This window comes from Panthera uncia, chromosome X, assembly GCF_023721935.1.
Source record: "Panthera uncia isolate 11264 chromosome X, Puncia_PCG_1.0, whole genome shotgun sequence".
NCBI lineage: Eukaryota > Metazoa > Chordata > Mammalia > Carnivora > Felidae > Panthera > Panthera uncia.
Window position 1 is genome coordinate 54,579,913 of NC_064817.1, and position 21,310 is coordinate 54,601,222.

Sequence of the window (21,310 nt, forward strand, 5' to 3'; positions counted from 1 at the left end):
ATTAAGACAGTGCAAAAGTGGTGTAAAGATAGATGAATAGATCAATGCAACAGAATTAAGAAACCAGAAAGAGACCTAAACACACATATTACAATTGATTTTCTTTTCTTTTCTTCTTTAAAGTTTTATTTATTTATTTTGAGAGAGAGAGAGAGAGAGAGAGAGAGAGCAAAAGCAGGGGAGGGGCAGAGTGACAGTGAGAAAGAGAGAATCCCAAGTAGGCTCCATGCTGCCAGCACAGAGCCCAACATGGGGCTGGGGCTCAAACTCAAGAACTATGAGATCATGACCTGAGCCAAAATCCAGAGTCGGATGCTTAACCGACTGAGCCACCCAGGCACCCCGACAACTGAATTTTTAATAAATGTGCAAAGGTAATTCAGTTGAAAAAAGATAGTTTTAAAATAAATAATGCTGGAAAAAATGATGCCGAATGATTAGATAGCCATGTGCAAAAAAATAAAAAATAAAAAATAACTTTGGTTCATACCTTAAATTAAATACAAAAATTAATATGAAATTGATCATAGAACTAACCATACACTTAAACCTATAAAATTTCTAGAAGAAAATATAGGAGAAAATTTTTGTGACCTTAGATTAGATGAAGATTTCCTAGGTATATTACCAAAAGCACAATCCATAAAACAAGAAAAAAGATAAATTAGACTGTCAAATTTCTCATGAAAGACATTGATATGAAAATAAAAATAAAAATTTGTAAAACACACCTGATAATTTATATCTAAAACATATAAAGAACTTTCAAATCTCAATAATAAGAAAACAAAGTTCCCTATATCTCAGTAACCAAAATATATTTCTTTCCTATGTTCGAGCTACTATGGTATAAGATGAATAAAACATATAGAGATGAATTAAAGAAAAAGAAAACAAAGTTCCCTATAGAAAACTGGTTAAAAGATTTATAAAAAACACTCTGCCAAAGAAGATATATGGATGTCAAATATTAGACATTACAAAAATGCTAGTTAAAACCACAGTAAGATATCACTACCCAACTATTAGAATAGGTAGAAATTTTTTTAAAGGACAATTCAAAGTGCTGGTGAGAATGTAGACCAACTAGAACACTAATACATAGCTGGTTAGAATGTAAAATTGTATATCTACTTAGGAAAACAGGTTGGCAGTTTCTAATAAAGTTAAACACATATTTATCATACAACCCAAAAATCCAATTCCTGGAAATTTACCCTACAGAAGTTAAATCTGTCATCACACAAAATCTGTAAACAGATGTTTATAGCATGTTTATTCACAGTCACCCAAAATGGAAACCATCCATACTTCAAATGGGGAATGAAGAAACAAACTGTGGTACATACATACGATAGATTACTATTCAGCAATAAAAAAGAACTACGGAAACACAACAGTATGAATGAGTTTCAAATGCATTATCCTAAGTGAAAAAAAGGCACAAGAAGCTTCATATTGTATGATCCCATTTATATCACATTCTAGAAAAGGCAAAAATATTAGTTGTTCCCAGGGCTAAAAGTGGCAGGAAGGTATGACAACAAAGGAGCCTGAGTAATTTTATTGTTCTGTATCATGATTGTAATGATGGTTACCTAACTGTATATACTTGTCAAAACAAATAGAATTATTCACAGAATTATTAATATAAACCCCACAGAATCATACACTAGTAAATTTTATTCTATATATCATCAATAAACATGGCTTTAAAAAATGGTCACAGATAACTGGGGAAAAAGTAAAAAGATTGAGCTGGTGTTATGTTTAAGAAGTAAAATTATTTTATTTTAATAGAATATGACAAAGTTTAATAGGAAATCTATTTTGGGGCACCTGGGTGGCTCTGTTCAGCGTCTGACTTCAGCTCTGGTTCATGGGTTCAAGCCCCGCATCGGACTCTGTGCTGACAGCTCAGAACCTGGAGCCTACTTCAGATTCTCTGTCTCCCTCTCTCTCTGACCCTTCCCTGCTCCTGGTCTCTCTCTCTCTCTCTCTCTTAAAAATAAATAAACACTAATAAAAAATTAAAATAAAAGTAAGCTGGAGACTTTGATTGTCTAAAACAACTCTTAACTGAATTGGGTTTACAGTATAAAATCCCTCCTATCCCAAAGCTTTGTAAACATAATTTTTAATTACATAGGAAAGCTAGAATATAGAATATACAACTCCGCTGTCTTAAAAACAATTTTTTTCCTTTAAAGTACAAAAGGATTATTATTATTTGTATTAACAGTCAAATATAATTCATAAATAACATTTATACCTCTGGTAGAGTTTTGCTCTAAAACAGCAATCTTGAATATATAAAACTGAGTGAAAATATTTGTAGGATCATGTCGTTCAGCTTCTCTCACTGATGCTCTAGCCTGAAAAAGAGAAATATTGGACCTCTTTTATAAAAGTAATAAGGAAGACCTTACCATATTTTACTAATATTATTAACATAATCACAACGGCTGAGGATACTCATCATGAAAAGATGTGATTCTAAGTAAAATTTTTAAAGAACTGTTCTCTTAAAACACTAAAGAAGCAGTGAGTTCTGCTTATGTAAATAGGGTGCATTAAATACGTCAGACTGACCCTCCTACTGAAAACAATGAAAAATGTTAGATAACATTTTTTTCTATTCCAAAGCAACTTACAAGACACTAAAACCTAAGGAAAAGTGAGGTTCCAGAGAAACAAGCAGAGAATTAAAGCCACTTTTTTTCTGGGGGCATTTATAAATCTAAACAAATGTTAGCTTAGATTTAATGAAACTCACCAGGTCAGGGAAAAAGACATCAAGACCCAAGGGATCACACTCTTAGGCTAAGGGCAAACCACAAGTAAACTACTTCTACCCACATCCCCAGGGGAGTGCAAAGAAAGTTCCTTTGGTTCTGAGAGGAACACAGCAGAATGGGGTGGGGAGAACCAATCTCTGTGGGGTGACACAGGCTTTCTCATACATTTACAGCACCAAATTACATCATAGGGGAAGCCAAAAGACCTCAAGTGATGAATGGTTGATTCATGAATGGTTGATGTTGGTCCCAAGCATCTGAAGAAGCAAATGTAAATCCTTTCTGGGGGAAGGAAACTTCATCTTAAGCTTCAAAATGTTTCCAAAAATAATTTTTCAAGAATCATGAGTAGTAAACATAAAAAAAATCAAGCATACTAAAAAGCAAGGCACCATAAGTGAGACTCAGCAGAAACAACAGATAGCAGAAACAGATTCTCAAAATGCAGACACCAAAATTATCAAAAACTGTCTATAAAACACCTGTTTTTAAAGTTCAAGGAAATAAAAGATATATATGTATTTTTGATATATATATAGGTTGATATTCAATAGGACATTTTGATACAATACAGTGGTTGTTTCCACCTGATATCAATTCTGACTGACTACTGCCCATGCCATATTAGTTGTTACACATCTTGTATATCACAGAACTTTGTAGGAAACATAAAACACAAAATATGACCTTGATGATTTGAAAAGGAGGAACTACTTGAAATGAAAAATACAATAACCCAAGTGGAAACATAATGGATAGGCTTAATGGCAGATTAGAAACATGAGAAGGGAAAATTAATGAACTGAAAAATAACGTAAATTAGCAAAAGTGCAGTACAGACATTGAAAACATGGACAGTTAAATAAGGACTCTACTCTTAAGACAACCATTAAAAGAACTGAAACACTAAGTAATTTCCACACTGGTAGAGGGGGTTACCAGAAATTTAAAAAAAAGAAAGAGGATAGTCCTTTCAACCAATTGTGTTGGAACAGCTGGAAATCCACATGCAAACTAAAAAAAAAAAAAAAAAAAGAATCAGAACACAGATCATAAACCTTCCAAAAATTAAGTCAAAATGGGTCATGAACCTAAATATAAAACCCCAATGAACAGAACTCTTAGAAAGTAACATAGAAGAAAATTGAAGTGATCTTTGATCTGGTGATGACTCTTTATTTTTTACTTATTTATTTAAAGTTTTCCTTTAAATTCCAGTTAGTTAACAGACAGTGTAATATTAGTTTCATGTGTGAACATTCAACACTTCCATACAACACCCAGTATTCAGCACAAGTTCACTACCTAATCCCCATCACCTATTTAACCCATTACCCACCACTCACCTCTCCTATGGTAACCATTAGTTTCTTCTCTATAGTTAAGAGTCTGTTTATTGGTTTGCCTTTCTCTTTTGTCCCCATATACTCATTTGTTCTATTTCTTAAATTCCACATATGAGTGAAATCATATGGTATTTGTTTTTCCCTGATTTATTTATTTATTTATTTATTTGTTGGTTTATTTATTTATTTACTTATTTATTTTTGGGAGAGAACAAGCAGGGGAGCGGCAGAGAGAGGGGACAGAGGATCCTAAGTGGGCTCAGTGCTGACAGGTTGACAGGCTGACAGCAATGAGCCCAATGTGGGGCTTGAACTCATGAACTGAGAGATCTTGACCAGAGCCGATATCAGACACTCAACCAACTGAGCCACCCAGATGCCCCCTTTTCCCCAATTTATAATTTAGTAGTTTGTTGCTTTATTGTTGAATTCTTTGTATATTTTGGACACCAATTTTTTATCAGGTACATATTTTGCAAATATTTTCTCTCACAGTATGGCTTATGTTTTCATTCTCTTAACAGTCTTTCACAGATCAGAGGTTTCTAATTTTAATGATGTCCAACCCACACTTTATTCTTTCATGGATTGTGCTTGTGATGTTGCATTTTTATTTTTTATGTTTGTTTATTTATTTTGAGAGAGAGGGAGAGGGAACGTGAGTGCTCTCCCAAAATACAAACAAACAAACAAATTGGGAGAAAGACTTGAACAGACACCACACTAATGAATACATACAGATGGCAAATAAGCACAGAAAAAGATGCACAACATTATATTTCACCAAGGAAATGCAAATTAGAACAATATCACTGTACAACTATTAAAATGGCTAAAATCTAAAACACTGACAAAAGCTAATGCTGGTGAGTATGTGGAGAAATTATACTTCTCATTCATTTCTAGTAAGAAAAAATATAGTAGAGCCATTTTGGAAGATAGTCTGGTAGTTTTTTATAAAACTAGACATACTCTCACAATATGATTCAGCAACTGTCCTTCTTAGCATTTACCCAAATGAGCTGAAAGCTAATGTCCACACAAAAATCTGCATGTTAATGGTTATAGAAACTTCACTCAAATTGTGCAAACTTGGAAGCATCCAAAATATCGTTCAATAGGTTATAAAAATATATAAAATTCAGAACACCCCAATTCTGTTATGATACTGTGTAAATCACTTTTATCTCTACTATAAAAGTTAAAAACAATAATATTAAAAACAACTATAGCTATAAAAATTTGTTAACAGGTGTGCAATATAAAAGTATGTAAAGTGTGACATGAATAGCATAAATGTGGGGAGAGCAGAAGCAGAAGTGTAGAGTTTCTCTATGCATTTGAAGATAAGTAGTTAACAGCTTAAAATAGACTGTTATATCTAGAAGATGTTTTATGTAAACCGCATGATAACCACAAAGAAAAAACTCATACTACATACATAAAAGATAAACAAAAAGGAATTATAGCATACTACTACAAGAATAATTTTTATTTTATTTTTTATTTTATTTTATTTTTTAATTTTTTTTAACGTTTATTTATTTTTGAGACAGAGAGAGACAGAGCATGAATGGGGGAGGGTCAGAGAGAGAGAGGGAGACACAGAATCTGAAACAGGCTCCAGGCTCTGAGCTGTCAGCACAGAGCCCGACGCGGGCCCGAACTCACGAACCGCAAGATCATGACCTGAGCCGAAGTCGGACGCTTAACCGACTGAGCCACCCAGGCGCCCCTACAAGAATAATTTTTAAAAACACAGCAAGAGAGGGGCGTCTGGGTGGCTCAGTTAGTTAAGTGTCTGACATCAGCTCAGATCATGATCTCATAGTTCATGAGTTCGAGCCCCACTTTGGGCTCTGTGCTGACAGCTTAGAGTCTGGCACCTGCTTGGGATTCTGTGTCTCCCTCTCTCTCTGCCCCTCCTGTGCTTGCGGTCTGTCTCTCTCAAAAATAAATAAGCATTGGGGAGCCTGGGTGGCTCAGTTGGTTAAGGGTCTGACTTCAACTCAGGTCATATCTCATGGTTCGTGAGTTCGAGCCCCACGTCAGGCTCTGTGCTGACAGCTCGGAGCCTGGAGCCTGTTTCAGGTTCTGTGTCTCCCTTTCTCTCTCTGCCCCTGCCCCACTCATGCTCTGTCTGTCTCTCTCTCTATCTCTCTCTCTCAAAAATAAATAAGCATTAAAAAATTTATAAAAATAAATAAGCATTAAAAAAAGACAGCAATAGAAGGAAAGAAATACAGGAATTAAAAACTAAGAAAACAATTAACAAAATGGGAATAGTAGGTACTTACCTATCAATACTACTTTAAATATAAATGGAACAAATTCTCCAATCAAAAACACAGAGTGGCTGAATGGGTTTTTTTAAAATAATTTTTTTGGATGTTTATTTATTTTTGAGAGAGAGAGAGAGACAGAGACAGAGCACGAGCGGGGGAGGGGCAGAGAGAGGGAGACACAAAATCTGAAGCAGGTTCCAGGCTCTGAGCTGTCAGCATTGAGACTGACACGGGGCTCAAACCCATGAAGTGATCATGACCTGAGCCGAAGTTGGATGCTTAACCAACTGAGCCACCCAGATGCCCCTGAATGGGTTTTTAATAATAACAATAATAATAATTATTATTATTATAAAAACTCCAACAGTATGCTACCTACTAGAGACTAACTTATCTTTAAGGAAACACATAAACTGAAAGGACTGAAAATGATATTATATGCAAATGGTGAGGAAAAGAGCAAAAGTGGCAGTGATTATATCAGATAAAATAGACTTTAGTCAAAATTGCTCACAATAGACAAAGAAGGCCGCTATATAGTGATAAAGGGGTCAATTAATCAAGGGGATATAACAATTGTAAACATATACACACTCAACATTAGAGCAAGGAAATATTTTTAAAAATTTTTTAACGTTTATTTTTGAGAGAGAGAGAGAGAGAAAGAGACAGAGCACAAGTGGGGAGGGGCAGAGAGAGAGAGGGAGACAGAATCCAAAGCAGGCTCCAGGCTCCGAGCTGTCAGCACAGAGCCCAATGTGGGGCTCAAAGCCACGAACCATGAGATCATGACCTGAGCTGAAGTCAGACACTTAACTGACTGAGCCACCCAGGTGCCCCTAGAGCAACTAAACATTTAAAACTTATATTAACCAAAAAGATATTCAACATCATTAATCATCATGGAAATGCAAATTAAAACCACAGTGAGATACCACTTCACACCTGTCAGGACGGTTAATTCAAATACACAAGAAATAACAAGTGCTGGCAAAGATATGGAGAAAAAGGAACCCTTATGTACTGTTAGTTGCAATGAAAATTGGTAGCACCACTGTGGAAATCATTATGGAGTTTCCTCAAAAACTTAAAATTAAAATTACCATATGATCCAGTAATTCTACTACTGAGCATTTACCTAAAAAAGGGAAAACACTAATTTGAAAACATTACACCCCTATGCTTATTGCAGCATTATTTACAGTATATTGCAACATTATTTAAAATAGCCAAAATATGGAAACAACCCAAATGTTCATTGATGGATTAAAAAAAAAACATAGTATATATACACTGTGGAATATTACTCAGCCATAAAAATTAATGGACTCTTGCAATTTGCAATAACATGGATGAAACTAGAGAGTCTAGAGAATATAATGTTAAGTGAAATCAGTCAGAGAAAGACAAATACCATATAATTTCACTCATATGTGTTATTTAAGAAACAAAACAAAGGGGGAAAAAGGGTACAGACATTAAGAGACTCTAAATAAAGACAACAAACTGGTGGCTGCCAGAGAAAAGGTGGGTAGGGGATAAGTGAAACAAAGGTGATTAAGAGTACACTTATCTTTTTTTTTTAAGTTTATTTATTTTGAGAGAGAGGGAGAAAGAGCATGTGTGCATGAGTGAGTGGGGTAGGGGCAGAGAGCTATGGAGAGAGAGAATCCCAAGCAGACACGGGGCTCAATCTCACAAACCATGAGATCACAACCTGAGCTGAAACCAAGAGTGAGATGCTTAACTGACTGAACCACCCAGGCACCCCAAGAGTACACTTATCTTGATGAGCATTAAGACATGTATACAATTGTTGAATCATTAGATTGTACTCCCGAAATTAATATAACAATGTATATTAATTATACTTGAATTTAACAATTAATCAAATGCTAACCAACTGAAGAGAGTAATAGAGAGCAATAACAAACAATAGGGGACTTCAACACCCCACTTTCAACAATGCATAGATCACCCAGGCAGAAAATTAAATAGTGGACTTGAATAACACTATAGACAAAATGGGCCTTACAAATATTTACAGAACATTCTATCCAATAGCATCAGAATATATACTTCTCCTAAAGAGCACCCAAGGATCATTCTCTAGGATAGACCATAAGTTGGGCTAGAAAGCAGGCCTTAACAAATTTAAGAAGACTGAAATTCTATCAAGTGTCTTTTCAAAACGCAATGGTAAAAAACTAAAAATAAATGACTGAAAAATGAAAAATTAATAAATACATGGAAATTAAACAACACATTCCCGAACAGCCAATGGGTCAAAGAAGAAATCAAAAGGAAAATCACAAAGTATTTTGAGACAAAAGAAACTGGGAACACAGCATATCCAAGCTTATGGGATGCATCATGTTTGGCTTAGAACATGAAAACTGACACCACAGAAATACAAATGATCATAAATTATTACTATGAATAATTATATACCAACAAATTGAAAAAACTAAAAAAATGGATAAATACTTGAAACATGCAACCTATCTAGATTGAATCAGGTTGAAATAGAAAATCTGAACAGACCAATAACAGGTAAGATTTAATAAGTAATCAAAATCTTCAAAATCAAGTGCATATGAAACTTTCTCCAGGATATGTCACATGATAGCCCACAAAAAAAGTCTTAATAAATTTAAGAATATTGAAATCATACCAAGCATTTTTTTGACAACAATAAACTGAAATAAGAGACAAAATCTGGAGTGGCTTAGTTGGTTAAGCATCTGACTTCCACTCAGGTCATGATCTCAGGGTTCCTGAGTTCCAGCCCCGCCATCGGACTCTGTGCTACAGCTCAGAGCCTGGAGCGTGCTTCGGATTCTGTGTCTCCCTCTCTACCTCCCCCCTCTGGTGCTCTGCCTCTCTCTTGCAAAAATAAATAAATATTTAAAAAATTGTTTTTTTTAAAAAAAGATAAAATCTGGAGGAAAAAGACACATGGAGGATAAACGACATGATACTAAACACATAGGTCAACAAATAAATCAAATAGGAAATCAAAACATACATGGAGACAAATAAAGAAAACAGAAGGGTGCAAACTCTTTGGAATGCAGCAAAATAAATTCTAGGAAAGAACCTTATAGTGATACAGGCCTCTGTAAAGAAACAAGAAAAATCTGAAACAAACTAACCTTATACCTAAAAGATAAAAAAAAAGAACAAGCTTAAAACTAGTAGAAAGAAGGAAATAATAAAGATTAAAGCAGAAATAAATGAAATAGTCTTAAAAAATAGAAAAGATCAAGGAAACCAAGAGCCGGTTCTTTGAAGACATAAACAAAATTGATAAACCTTTAGCCAGACTTCTCAAGGAAAAAAGAGAGATGACTGAAATAAAATCAGAAATGAGGGAAGAGCTATGACCCAGCAATAGCACTGCTAGGAATTTATCCAAGGGATACAGGAGTACTGATGCATAGGGGCACCTGTACCCCAATGTTTATAGCGGCACTCTCAACAATAGCCAAATTATGGAAAGAGCCTAAATGTCCATCAACTGATGAATGGATAAAGAAATTGTGGTTTATATACACAATGGAATACTACGTGGCAATGAGAAAAAATGAAATATGGCCTTTTGTAGCAACATGGATGGAACTGGAGAGTGTGATGCTAAGTGAAATAAGCCATACAGAGAAAGACAGATACCATATGGTTTCACTCTTATGTGGATCCTGAGAAACATAACAGAAACCCATGGGGGAGGGGAAGGAAAAAAAAAAAAAAAAAAAGAGGTTAGAGGGGGAGAGAGCCAAAGCATAAGAGACTGTTAAAAACTGAGAACAAACTGAGGGTTGATGGGGGGTGGGAGGGAGGGCAGGGTGGGTGATGGGTATTGAGGAGGGCACCTTTTGGGATGAGCACTGGGTGTTGTATGGAAACCAATTTGACAGTAAATTTCATATATTAAAAAAAAAAAAAAGAAATGAGGGAAGAGAAATAAAAACTGACACCATAGAAATACAAAGGATTCTAAAAGCATATTATGAAAAATTATAGGACAACAAATTGGCTAAACTAGAATAAATGGATAAATTCCTAGAATTATATAAACTATCACAACAAAAACAGTAAGAAATAGAAAACTTGAACAGACTGATAATCAGCAAAGAAATTGAGTCAGTAACCAAAAATCTCCCAAAAAAACAAAAGTCCAAGGCCAGATGGCTTCTTCTCAAACCATTCCAAAAAAACAGAAATGGAAGAAAAACTTCCAAATTCATTCTATGAAGCCAGCATTACTCTGACTCCAAAGCAAGGAAAAGAAAAAAAAAAAAAACCTCCACTGAAAAATAGAACTACAGGCCAATATCCCTGATGAACATGGATGTAAAAATTCTCAATAAAATACTAACAAATTGAATCTAAAAACACATTAAAAGAATCATTCATCATGCTCAACTAGAATTTATTCCTAAACTTTAAGAGTGGTTCATTATTCATAAATCCACCAATGTGATACACCACATTAATAAAAGAAAGGATAAAAACCATATAATCATTTCAAAAATGCAGAAAAAGCATTTGACAAAATATAGTATCCATTTTTGATTAAAAAAAAAAACCCTCAACAAAGTAGAGAGAAATTACCTCAACATAGTAAACACCATATCAAAAAATACCACAGCTAATATCTTCCTCAATGGGGAAAAACTGAGAGCTTTTCCTCTATGGTCAGGAACAAGACAGGAATGTCAAGTCTCACCACTGTTATTTAACATAGTCCTGGAAGTCCTAGCCTCAGCAGTCCAACAACAAAAAGAAATAAAAAGCCTCCAAGGGCGCCTGTGTGGTTCAGTCAGTTAAGCGTTCGACTTCAGCTGAGGTTATGATCTCACAGTCTGTGACTTGGAGCCCCACGTCAGGCTCTGTGCTGACAGTTCAGAGCCTGGAGCCTGCTTCAGATTCGGTGTCTCCCTCTCTCTACCTCTTCCCCCACTCATACTGTGTCTCTCTCTCAAAATAAAATAAAGACATAAAAAATTTTTTTCAAAAAGGAAAGAAAATAAAAAGCCTCAAAATTGGCAAGGAAGTCAAACTTTCACTATTTTCAGACAACACAATACACCATATAGAAAACACGAAAAGACTCTACCCAAAAATTTGCTAGAACTGACACACAATTTCAGTAAAGTTGCCGGATACAAAATCAACATACAGAAATCTGTTGCATTTCTACACACTAAAAATGAAGAAGCAGAAAGAGAAATCAAAGACTAGATCCCATTTACTATTACACCAAAAATCATAAGACACCTAGAAATAAACCTAATGAAAAAAGTAAAAGACTTATACTCTGAAAACTATCTAACACTGATGGAATATATCATTCCATCAGTAATGACACAAAGAAATGGAAAGACACTCATGTTCATGGATTGGAAGAACAAATATTGTTAAAATGTATATATCACCCAAAACAGTCTACATATTTAATGCAATCCGTTTCAAAATACCACCAGTATTTTTCACAGAAGTAGAGCAAACAATCCTAAAATTTGTATGGAATCACAAAAGACTCCAAATAGCCAAAGCAACCTTGAAAAAGAAAAGCAAAGCTTGGAGCTATCACAATTCCATATTTCAAGTTATATTACAAAGCTGTAGTGATCAAAACAGTATGGTACTGGCACAAGATAGACACATAGATTAATGGAACAGAATAGAAAACCCAGAAATGAACCCACAACTATATGGTCAACTAATCTTTAACAAAACAGGAAAGAATATCCAATGGAAAAATGACAGTCTCTTTAACAAATGGTGTTGGGAAAACTGGACAGCAACATGTAAAAGGATTAAACTGGATCACTTCTTACAACATCATAAAAATAAATTCAAAATGAATCAAAGACCTAAATGTGAGACCTGAAACCTTAACACAGGCAGCAACCTCTTTGATATTGGCCATAAGCAACTTCTTTCTAGATATGTCCCCAGTGCAAGGGAAACAAAAAGAAAAACAACCTATTGGGACTACATCAAAATAAAAGTCTTCTGCACAGTGAAGGAAACAATCAACAGAACTAAAAGGCAACCTATGGAATGGGAGAAGATATTTGCAAATGACATAGCTGATAAAGGGTTAGTAGCTAAAATATATAAATGGTTTATAAAACTTAACGCCCTCAAAACAAATAATCCAAGTTTTAAAAAAATGGGCAGAAGACATAAATAGACATGTTTCCATGAAAAGATGCTCAACATCACTCATCATCAGGGAAATACAAATCAAAGCCAAAATGAGATAGCACCTCACACCTGTGGGAATGGCTAAAATTATCAACACAGGAAACTATAGATGTTAGCAAGGATGCGGGGAAAGGGGAAACCTCTTACACTGTTGGTGGGAATGCACACTGGTGTAGCCACTGTGGGAAACAGTATGGAGGTTCTTCAAAAAGTTAAAAATAGAACTACCCAGGACACCTGGGCAGCTCAGTTGGGTAAGCATCTGACTTTGGTTCAGGTCATGATCTCACAGTTCGTGAATTCAAGCCCTGCATCAGGGTTTCTGCTGTCAGCGTGGAGACCACTTCAGATCCTCTGTCTCCCTCTCTCTCTGGCCCTCCCGCGTGCTCTCTCTCTCTCACTCTCTCTCAAAAATAAACATTAAAAAAATAGAACTACCCTACAATCTAGCAGTTACACTACTAGGGATTTGCCCAAATGGTACAAACATACGGATTCAGTGGGGGCACATGCACCCCAATATTTATAGCAGCCTTATCAACAATAGCCAAACTATGGGAAGAGCCTAAATGTTCACTGACTGATGAATAGATAAAGAAGAATGAAGAGTGAAATCTTGCCATTTGCAACAACGTGGATGGAGCTAGAGTGTATTATGCTAAGTGAAATAACTCAGAGAAAGACAAAAACCATATGATTTCACTCATATGTGGAATTTAAGAAACAAAACAGATGAACAAAGGGGAAAAAAAGAGAGGGAAGCAAACCTCAAGAGACTCTTAACTACAGAGAACAAACTGAGGGTTAATGGAGGGAAGGGGTGGGGGATGAGCTAAATGGGTGATGGGTATTGAGGAGGGCACTTGTTCTGTGGGGCACTGGGTGTTATATGTAAGTGACAACTAAATTCTACTTCTAAAACCAATATTACACTATATGTTAACTAACTAGAGTTTAAAAATTTGAAACAAAAAAAGGGAAATTATAATGTTGAAACAATGAAAGAATGGAAATATAATTTTTTAAGTTTATTAAAATTAGTCAATGATAAGAACAAAAACATTAAAATAAGATACCACCTCATACCTGTCACAATGCCTAAAAATCAACAATGTAAGAAACAATAGGTGCTGGACAGGATGTAGAGAAAGGGAAACCTTCTTATACTGTTGGTGGAAATGCAAGCTGGTGCACACATTCTGGAAAATGGTATGGAGGTTCTTCAAGAAATTAAAAATAGAACTGTCCTACGATCCAGCAATTAGACTACTACGTATTTACACAAAGGAAACAAAATACTGATTCAAAAGGATACGTGCACCCCAATGTTTATAGCAGCCTTATCTACAATAGCCAAACTATAGAAAGAATTCAAATGTCCATCGACTGATGAATGGATAAAGATGTGGTAGTGTGTGTGTGTGTGTGTGTGTGTGTGTGTGTAATGGAATATTACTCAATCATCAAAAAGAATGAAATCTTGGGGCACCTGGGTGGCTTAGTCAGTTAAGAGTCTGACTCTTGATTTTGGCTCAGGTCATGATCTGACGGTTCATGAGATTGAGCCCTGCATCAGGCTCCTGAGCATGGAGCCTGCTTGGGATCCTCTCCCTCTCTCTCTGTCCCTCTCCCAGCTCTCTCTGTCTCAAAGTCAGTAAATAAAAAGAATGAAATCTTTCATTTGCAACAATGTGGATAGAGGTAGAGAGTATTATGCTAAATGAAGGAAGTCACAGAAAGACAAATACTGTATGATTTCATTCATAGGTGGAAAATTTAAGAAACAAAACAAACAGGTAAAGGGGAAAAAAGAGAGGGAGTCAAACCAAAAAACAGACTCTTAACTATGGAGAACAAACTGATGGTTACCAGATGGGATGTGTGTGGGAGATGGGTCAAATAGGTGATGGGGATTAAGGAATGTATTTGTGATGAGCACCGGGTGTAGCATGGAAGTGTTGAATCACTATATTATACACCTGAAACTAATATTACACTGTATGTTAACTAATTTGAATTTAAATAGAATCTTTAAAAACCTGATTTATAATTGCACTAAAAAGAATAAAATAACTAGGGATAAATTTAACCAAGGAGGTGAAAGACCTATGCTCTAAATCTATAAGACACTGATGAAAGCAATCCAAGAAGACAAACGGCGAGGATGTAGAGAAACAGGAACTCTCTTGCACTGTTGGTGGAATGCAAACTGGTGCAGCCACTCTGGAAAACAGTGTGGAGGTTCCTCAAAAAATTAAAAATAAAATTACTCTATGACCCAGCAATAGCACCACTAGGAATTTATCTAAAGGATACAGGAGTACTGATTCATAGGAGCACATGTACCCCAATGTTATAGCAGTGCTTTCAACAATAGCCAATTTATTGAAAGAGCCTAAATGTCTATTAACTGATGAATGGATAAAGAAGATGTGGTTTATATATACAATGGAATCCTACTTGGGAATGAGAAAGAATGAAATCCTACCACTTGCAGCAACGTGGATGGAACTGGAGGGTGTTATGCTAAGTGAAATAAGTTAGCCAGAGGAAGACAGATATCCTATGTTTTCACTCATATGTGGATCTTGAGAAACTTAACAGAAGACCATGGGGGAAGGGAAGGGGAAAAAATAGTTATAAACAGAGAGGGAGGAAAGCAAACCATAAGACACTCTTAAATACAAGCAACAAACTGAGGGTTGATGGAGGGGGCAGGGGAGAGGGGAAATTGGGTGATGGGCATTGAGGAGGGCACTTGTTGGGATGAGCACTGGGTGTTGTATGTAAGCAATGAATCACAGGAATCTTCCCCCAAAACTAAGAGCACATTGTATACACTGTATCTTAGCCAACTTGACAATAAATCATATATAAAATTTTTTTTAAAGTTTAAAGTTTTTGAAGTCACATTAGACGAGGTAAAGAACCTCCAAAGCCTTTGAAAGCACCCTCTTCTTCCTCTAAGCCTGCTTTTCCTCATCACCTTCATTTATGAAAAATAAAAGAAACTATTTATTACATAAAAAAGGAATACAGGGGTGCTTGGGTGGCTCAGTCGGTTGAGCATTCGACTTCAGCTCAGGGCATGATCTCATGGTCCGTGAGTTCAAGCCCCGCGTCGGGCTCTGTGCTGACAGCTCAGAGCCTGAAGACTGCTTCAGATTCTGTGTCTCCCTCTTCTCTCTGCCTCTCCCCCACTTGCACTCTGTCTCTCTCTCTCTCTCAAAAATCAATAAACATTGCCACGTAGTACTCCATTGTGTATATAAACCACAATTTCTTTATCCATTCATCAGTTGATGGACATTTATGCTCTTTCCATAATTTAGCTATTGTTGAGAGTGCTGCTATAAACATTGGGGTACAAGTGCTCCTATGCATCAGTATTCCTGTATCCCTTGGGTAAATTCCTAGCCATATACAGAGAAAGACAGATACCATATGTTTTCACTTTTATGTGGATCCTGAGAAACTTAACAGAAGACCATGGGGGAGGGGAAGGAAAAAAAAAAGAGGTTAGAGTGGGAGAGAGCCAAAGCATAAGAGACTGTTAAAAACTGAGAACAAACTGAGGGTTGATGGGGGGTGGGAGGGAGGGGAGGGTGGGTGATGAGTATTGAAGAGGGCACCTGTTGGGATGAGCACTGGGTGTTGTATGGAAACCAATTTGACAATAAATTTCATATATTGAAAAAAATGAATAAACATTAAAAAAAAAGGAATACAAACAGAAAGATATACCCAATTCATGGATTGGAAGAATATTAAAATGTGCATACTATCCAAAGTAATCTATATATTCAATGCCATCCCTCATTAAAATACCAATAGCATTTTTCACAGAACAAGAACAAATAATCTTAAATTTTGTATAGAACCAGAAAAGATCCCAAGTAGTCAAAACTATCTTTAATATTTTTAATGTTTATTTTATTTTCAGAGAGAGCGAGTGCAAACACAAGTTGGGGAGAGGCAGGGGCAGAGAGAGAGGGAGACACAGAATCTGAAGCCAGCTCTAGACTCCGAGCTGTCAGCACAGAGCCTGACGTGGGGCTCAAACCCACATGACCTGAGCTGAAGTTGGATGCTTAACCATCTGAGCTACCCAGGCACCCCCAAAACGATCTTAAGAAAGATCAAGCTGGAGGTTTCACAATTTCAGATATCAAAAGATACCACAAAGCTATAGTAATCAAAACAGTATGGTACTGACACATAAACAGAAACATAGGTCAATAGAACAGAATAGAACACTCAGAAATAGACCCACACCTGTATGGTCAATTAATCTATTGACAAAGGAGGTAAGAATATACAATGGGGAAAACAGTCTCTTCAAAAATGATGCTGTGAAAACTAGACAGCTACATGCAAAAGAATGAAACTGGACCACCTTCTTACACTATATACAAAAAATAAAATAGAAATGGATTAAAGACCTAAATGTGAGACCTGAAATCACAAAACTCCTAAAAGAAAACATAGGCAGTAATCTCTTGGACATCAGCCTTAGCAACTATTTATGGATGTGTCTTCTCAAGCAAGGGAAACAAAAGCAAACAAACTATTTGGACTATACCAAAATAAATAGCTTCTGCATAGTAAAAGAAACAACCAACAAAACTAAAAGGTAACCTATGGAATGGGAAAAGACATTTGCAAATGACATAGCCAATAAAGGGTTAGTATCCAAAATATATAAAGAACTTATATAGCTCAACACCAAAAAACAAACAACCCATTTTTTAAAAATGGGCAGAAAACCTGAATAGATATTCCTCCAAAGAAGGCATACAAATGGCCAACAGACACATGAAAAGATAACTCAACATCACTAATTGTCAGGGAAATGAAAATCAAAACCACAATGAGATATCACCTTACATCTGTTAGAATGGCTAGTATTAAAAAGACAAGAATGAACAAGTTTTGGCAAGAAATGTGGAGAAAAGGGAATCCTCATTGCAGTGTTGATTGAAATGTTAATTGTTACAGCCCTTGTGGAAAACAGTACAGAGGCTCATCAGAAAAAATAAAAAACAGTAATACTATTTTTATAGTAAAAATTAATATATGATCCAACCGTTCCACTGCAGGTATTACCTAAATAAAATGAAAAGACTAATTCAAGAAGGTATATGCACCCTTATGTTTACTGTAGCATTGTTTACAATAGCTAATATACAGAAGCAACCCAAGTGCTCACTGACAGATGAATAAAGTGGTGTATACAGTGTGTGTGCACGTGCACACACACACACACACACACACACACACTGGAATATTACTCAATCATAAAAAACAATGTGGTCTTGCCATTTGCAACAACATGGATGGATCTAAAGGGTATTATGATAAGTGAGGTAAGTCAATCAGAGAAAGATAAATACTACATGATTTCACTTATATGTGAAATCTACAAAACAAACAAAAACAACAAATACTGAGAAGTAACTGGTGGCTGCCAAAGTGGAAGTTGGGGGGGGGGGGATGTGCAAAATAGATAAATGCGATTAAGAGGTACAAAGTTCCATTTATAAAATAAGTCATAGTGATGAAAAGTACAGCATAGGGAATATGGTCAGTAATATTGTAATAATGTATGGTGACAGATGGTGTCTACACTTATCACGGTCAGCACTAATTATAGAACTGTTGACTGAATGTGTTGTACACCAGAAGTTAATATAACATTGTATGTTAATTATACTTCAATTACAAAAGGTCAAAACTGTAACCAACCATTTCAAAATGAGGTTGAAAACATTAAGAAAATTATACAAGATATAAAAGAATGGCATAAAATCAGAATTAGAAAAAATCAGAAATGAAGTGTTAGATCTCAGAAAAAATTAGAAGAAATTACTTCAGAAATGAAGACTGACAAAAAGAAATATGAGAGTAATAAATACAGTCAATAATGTCATAAGAACACAGGGAACATTTTAAAATTTTAAAGGAGGAAATTTTTAAAATTAACTAGAATTGAAGATTATATATATTCTACCACAATAAAAGATAAACATTAAAAAAAGAAGACAACCAAAGTGATCTACAGATTCAATGCAACCCCTATGAAAATCTCAATGCCATTTGTTTTGTTTTTTGTGTGTGTGTGTAGAAATAGAAAAACTCATCCTAAAATTCATATGTAATCTTAAGGGACTCTGAGTAGCCAAAAAAACTTGGAAAAAAAAGAACAAACTTGGATGACTCACACTTCCTAATTTCAAAACTTAGTACAAAGCTACAGTAATCAAAACAGTGTGGTACTTGCATAAGGACAGACATACAGACCAATGAATCGGAATAGAAAGCCCAGATATAACCCCTCACATATATGTTCAAATGATTTTTTATTAGACTGATAAGACCATTCAATGGAAGGACAGTCTTTTCAACAAATTATCCTGGGAAAATAGGATATTCACATGGAAAAGAATGAAGTCAGATCTTTATTGTACCCCATATATAAAAAGTAACTTAAAATGGATCAAAGACCTACATGTAAAAGTTAAAATTATAAGTCTTAGAAGAAAGCATAAGAGGAAATTATGACATTGGATTTGGTGGTGATTTCCTGGATAAGACACTAAACTAAAAAATAGATACTTAGACTTCATCAGAAGTACAAAATGTTTGTGCTTCAAAGGACATTATTCAAGAAAGGAAAATGACAATCCATAGAGTGGGAGAAAATATTTACAAATTATATCTTGATAATAACAATATCCAGAATACATAAAGAGCTCCTACAACTCATCAACTAAAAAATAAACAACCCAATTAAAAAATGGGCAGAAAGACTTGGAATTTCTCCAAAGAAGATATACAAATGACCAATAAGTACATGAAACGATGCTCAACATCAGTGCTCATTTAGGGAAATGCAAATCAAAATACAAGAGACCACTTCATACCCACTAGGATGGCTATTATCAAAAAACTAGAAATTGATCAGGATGTGGAGAAATTGGGACACTTCTGCTTTCTGGTGGGAATGTAAAATGACATAGCCATCATGTAAAAAACAGTGGCTATTCCTCAAAATGTTAAACATAGAATTACCATATAATCCTAAGTATATATACAAAAGAACTGAATTCAGGGACTCAGATACTTGTATACCTAGCTCATAGCAATTTTATTCACAAAAACTAAAAGGAAGCAACCCAAGGGTTCATCAACAGATGAATGGATAAACAAAAAGTGGTATATACATACAGTGGAATATCACTGAGTCTTAAAAAGTTAGGGAATTCTGATACATTCTACAACACAGATGAACCTTGAGGACATTACACTCTGTGATACAAACCAGTTACAAATGGACAAATATTGTCTGATTCCACTTATATGAGGTAGCTAAAGTAGTCAAAGCCATAGAAACAGAACACATAATTGTGGTTGCCAAGGGTTAAGCAGTGAAGAGATCAAGGAGTTATTGTTTAGTGGATACAGAGTTTCAGTTTTGCATGCTAAAAAGAGTTGTGGAGAGGGATGCAGAATATTGTGTATGTACTTAATGCCACAGAACTGTGCACTTAAAAAATGGTTAAGATGGTACATTTTACCATAATTTTAAAAATCAATTATATTTCTATATGTTAGCAATGAACATTTGGAAATGTTAGAATGAACATTTGGAAATTGAAATAATAAAGTAAGACCATTTACTATACCATCAAAAACACGGATTCTCGGGGCACCTGGGTGGCTCAGTAGGTTGAGCGCCTGACTTCAGCTCGGGTCATGATCTTGCAGTTCGTGAGTTCGAGCCCTGCGTTGGGCTCTGTGCTGACAGCTCAGAGCCTGGAGCCTGCTTCGGATTCTGGGTCTCCCTCTTTCTCTCTACTACTCCCCTGCTCGTGCTCTGTCTCTGTCTCTCTCTCTCAAAATTAAATAAACATTAAAAAAAAAAAACACACGGATTCTCTGGGATAAAGTCAGCAAAAAATAAGCAAGATTCTTGTGCTGGAAACTATAAGATAATGATGAAAGAAATTAAAGAAGACCTAAATAAATAAAATGCTATGCTGTGTTAATGGATTTGAATACAATTCTGTTAAGATGTTAACTGTTTCTTAAGTTGACCTAAAGATTCAATGCAATCCCAATAAAAATCCCACCAGACACTTTTTTGTAGTAAATAATAAGCTGATTTTGCACTTTATGTGGAAATATAAAGGATTTAGAGTAGTCAAAAGATTCTAAAAAAGAACAAAGTTGAGGACTTACCAGCTGGATTTCAAGACTTACTGTAATACAACATTAGTCAAGACAGTGAGGTATTATTAGCATAAGGACATATACAAAGAAATCAATGGAATCAACAGAATAGAGTACAGAATAGAACAGAGTACAGAAGCAGATCTCAATATTTATGATCACCTGATATTTGACAAAGGTGCCAAGATAATTCAATTGGGTAAGGACAGTCTTTCAATACTGGTACTAGAAGAACATGGAATCTGTATGGGGGGAAAATGAACCTTAACCTTTATCTCTGTCTCTCTCTTCTTTATGTGCACACACACAAATACACACACACACATAGATTAACTCAAAATGGAACACAGGTCTAAAAACAGCTAAAACTATAAAATGTCTATAAGAAAGCATAGAAGAAATGTACAGCCAATGTACAGCCAAGCTTATTAGG

At 35.4% G+C, this 21,310-nt stretch overlaps 1 protein-coding gene across 1 annotated transcript in view; it reads right to left on the bottom strand.

The window, feature by feature from the left end:
- Positions 1 to 21,310, bottom strand: part of TEX11 (testis expressed 11) — a 247,613-nt gene that overhangs the window by 87,991 nt on the left and 138,312 nt on the right. The window contains exon 17 of the mRNA XM_049643926.1: positions 2,273 to 2,375. Within this exon, the coding sequence (XP_049499883.1) occupies positions 2,273 to 2,375 (103 nt within the window). The remainder of the gene's footprint in view (positions 1 to 2,272; positions 2,376 to 21,310) is intronic.